This window comes from Cryptomeria japonica, chromosome 7, assembly GCF_030272615.1.
Source record: "Cryptomeria japonica chromosome 7, Sugi_1.0, whole genome shotgun sequence".
NCBI classification, from domain to species: domain Eukaryota; kingdom Viridiplantae; phylum Streptophyta; class Pinopsida; order Cupressales; family Cupressaceae; genus Cryptomeria; species Cryptomeria japonica.
This window is the reverse complement of record NC_081411.1, coordinates 230,593,293-230,595,994: the sequence shown is the minus strand read 5'-3', so window position 1 is coordinate 230,595,994 and position 2,702 is coordinate 230,593,293. Positions and strand designations below refer to the sequence as shown.

Sequence of the window (2,702 nt, the reverse complement as noted above, 5' to 3'; positions counted from 1 at the left end):
CTTTGCAGCCACTTCTGGTGTTGTACATGCATTAAACGTACAATCAAATATTCGTCATTAAAGAGCTGTATAATTGACACAAGCATAGGCCCATCTTGTTTTTAATTTGTGATAGTGACGTACTTAAAATATGCCGTTCTTGTGAAGCTAGAGGTACATTATATATTTGTTTAAATGCCAAACCATAGTTATCAAACGACTTGTTTTAGTTTATACCTGATTTTTTCTGCTTACTGGAAAAATGACGCTGTCTTTGGCATGCAGTCTCAATGATTTCGTAGTAGAGATAGTTACCAAGGCGAAAAAGGCAGAGGAAGCGAGAGATAGGAAAGAGGCATGCATTCTTACAGTGCCGATCGCCATTGTAGGCGAAAGCACCAAGTTCTACCATCCCACCATGGTGTCATTTGGCCCTTATCATAATTACTCTCCCCAATATCATGGCAAGAAGATCGAGGCGTCACTCACGGAGAAAGAAAAGGAGCGGCGGAAGCAGCTTGATGGAATGGAATCAGACAAGCTGTTAGCCACAAGAAGATTTTGGAAGCTTACCGATGATCAAGATCACAAAGGAAAGCTTCAAGCTATGGTGGAGGTATGTGATCGGAAGAAAGTAACTGATAAATATGATAGAGATTTATCTCATATCAAGACAAAGAAAATTGCTCAGATGTGCTTTGTAGACGTGGCCTTTCTACTGGAATTTCTCAACACTTTTGTTATGGGTTTCAATAGAGTGGATGGTAGCGGCCTCAGCATCACCATTCCACCAGTTTACAGTGGATGGGATGATGCCTCTGCTCAAGTAAGTTCCAGTAATCCTGTTTTCTATGAACGCAGTAACAATCCAGTACTCTTCACCATTTTAATGGATGTCATGAAAGTGGAGAACCAACTGCCTATGGTGGTTCTTGAAAAAGCAATGGAGGTAACAGGGAAAAGGCCCCTGTTGGAGGATTTGCTCCGCCATTTGTGTTGCCATATTTCCCCTATAAAGTCCCAATCTCCACGGCCTTGTAGGAGCACTCTCAATTTGATAGCATGCAAACATCTCTTGGATTGCTTACGCCTTACGCTTGTCTCTAAAGATTCTTGGCTTTCCTATAAGAAACACTTGAAGCAGGCATCACCAATTTCTGAGTCCTCTGCTTCCGATTGTGATTTCAGATCCCCTGTGCTAAAGTTTTTATATTGTCTTCTTAGTCCATGTCTTAGAAAAAAGGAAACTCCTGAGATAAGCGATGAAAGGTATCTTCCATACGGAGCAGAGAAACTTAAAAAAGCTGGAGTGGTGTTCAAAGCAATGGATCATGGCGGGATCCATGATATCTCTTTCGACCAGCAGACTGGCACTCTGCTTCTTCCGGAAATTGATGTTGGAGTGTGGACAGAAACAATTTTCAGAAATTTATTGGCATATGAGGCTTGCTATAAAAGTGGAAGCAGTGAGCTTTTAGAGATGAGTAGCGACGAAGATCAAAAAGTAGTCACTCGGTTCGTCCTGTTTATGTCCCAGTTAGTTGAAACAGAAAAAGATGCAGATGTTTTGAGAGAGGAGAAAATCATTCAGAACAATCTGGGTGACAGCAAAGAGGTGGCCAGGATGTGGAACGATATGAACAGTTCAAGATGGATACCGAAATGCAACCAATTTGATGAGATCACAAGGGAGCTGAATGGGTACATCGGCCAACAATGGGTGGTCTGGTTCGCTGAAATATGGGAAGAATACTTCTCGAAACCTTGGCTAGTCTTAGCCGTCATTATAGCGGTTATTGTTTTTGCGGAAACCCTCGTAAGTCTCTGGAGCAGTCTGAAGGGCAACAATTAATGCTTGTTCTCAATAGATTGAATAAAGCATTCATTGTGCCTATTTTTATATTCCTACGTTTGTGTATGCCCTTTTAGGAGGCGGTTATTGTCCAGAATACTGTTTGCCTTACAGTAAAAGGAAAATGTATTCTGACTGTTCTGATTAGATTGAGGTTTCCCATTTTTATTGATTGTGTGTAATTCTTTTTTTTAAAGAATTTAAGTAATGTTTCACGTGACTTCTTTTGATCACGTTTGTGAGTGGTTTTTCTTTTATTAAAATATTATGATCATATTAAATATGTAATCTTAAATAATCGGTGTTATGGTCAATATTCATTTATCAATTATAATAAATTATAAACTAATTATGGGTTCTTCCCATAGTGTGTTGTTTAAGTGGTGTTGTTCTTGTTGTGGCCACAAGCTTCAAATCTCTACTAGATCATTGTGATCACAAGTTTGTGCTTTTATTGATCCAATATGCTTGTAGGTTTGAGCCTTAGCTTTTATAATTTGCGATGTGGGACTAGAGAGCATGTCATGCTAATATCACCAATTACATTTAAAAAATTAACTAGACACTCAAAAGAACTAATAATAATAAAAATTAAAATAGTTAAGAAAAATAATAGATATATTGTTGGAACAATTTTTATCTTAATGATCAATGCCTTGATTTGTAAAGATGATAGAATATAATTATTTAGCTACCTTTAAGCTTACCTGTGAGAATTTTAAATAGTATTTAGTTACAAATATGAGAAAAAATGTATTATATTGCAGTAATATAGTGTGATAGAAAGTGTCATGCTTAATCCCTATGATTGAATGGTTTCTTTTTGGAATAAAGATTATTGTACCAACATCGATATCTTTGTTATGAGAGA

The 2,702-nt window shown here is 37.6% G+C and overlaps 1 protein-coding gene across 1 annotated transcript; it reads left to right on the top strand.

The window, feature by feature from the left end:
- Positions 1–241: 241 nt before the first annotated feature.
- Positions 242–1,831, top strand: LOC131028428 (uncharacterized). Its single transcript, XM_057958687.2, has one exon. It carries the CDS (start codon positions 242–244, stop codon positions 1,829–1,831), a length of 1,590 nt encoding a protein of 529 aa, XP_057814670.2.
- The last annotated feature ends 871 nt before the right edge of the window (positions 1,832–2,702 follow it).

Excerpts from the sequence above, each read along its gene's own strand:
- LOC131028428 (XM_057958687.2), top strand. The coding sequence starts at position 242 with ATGACGCTGTCTTTGGCATGCAGTCTCAATGATTTCGTAGTAGAGATA.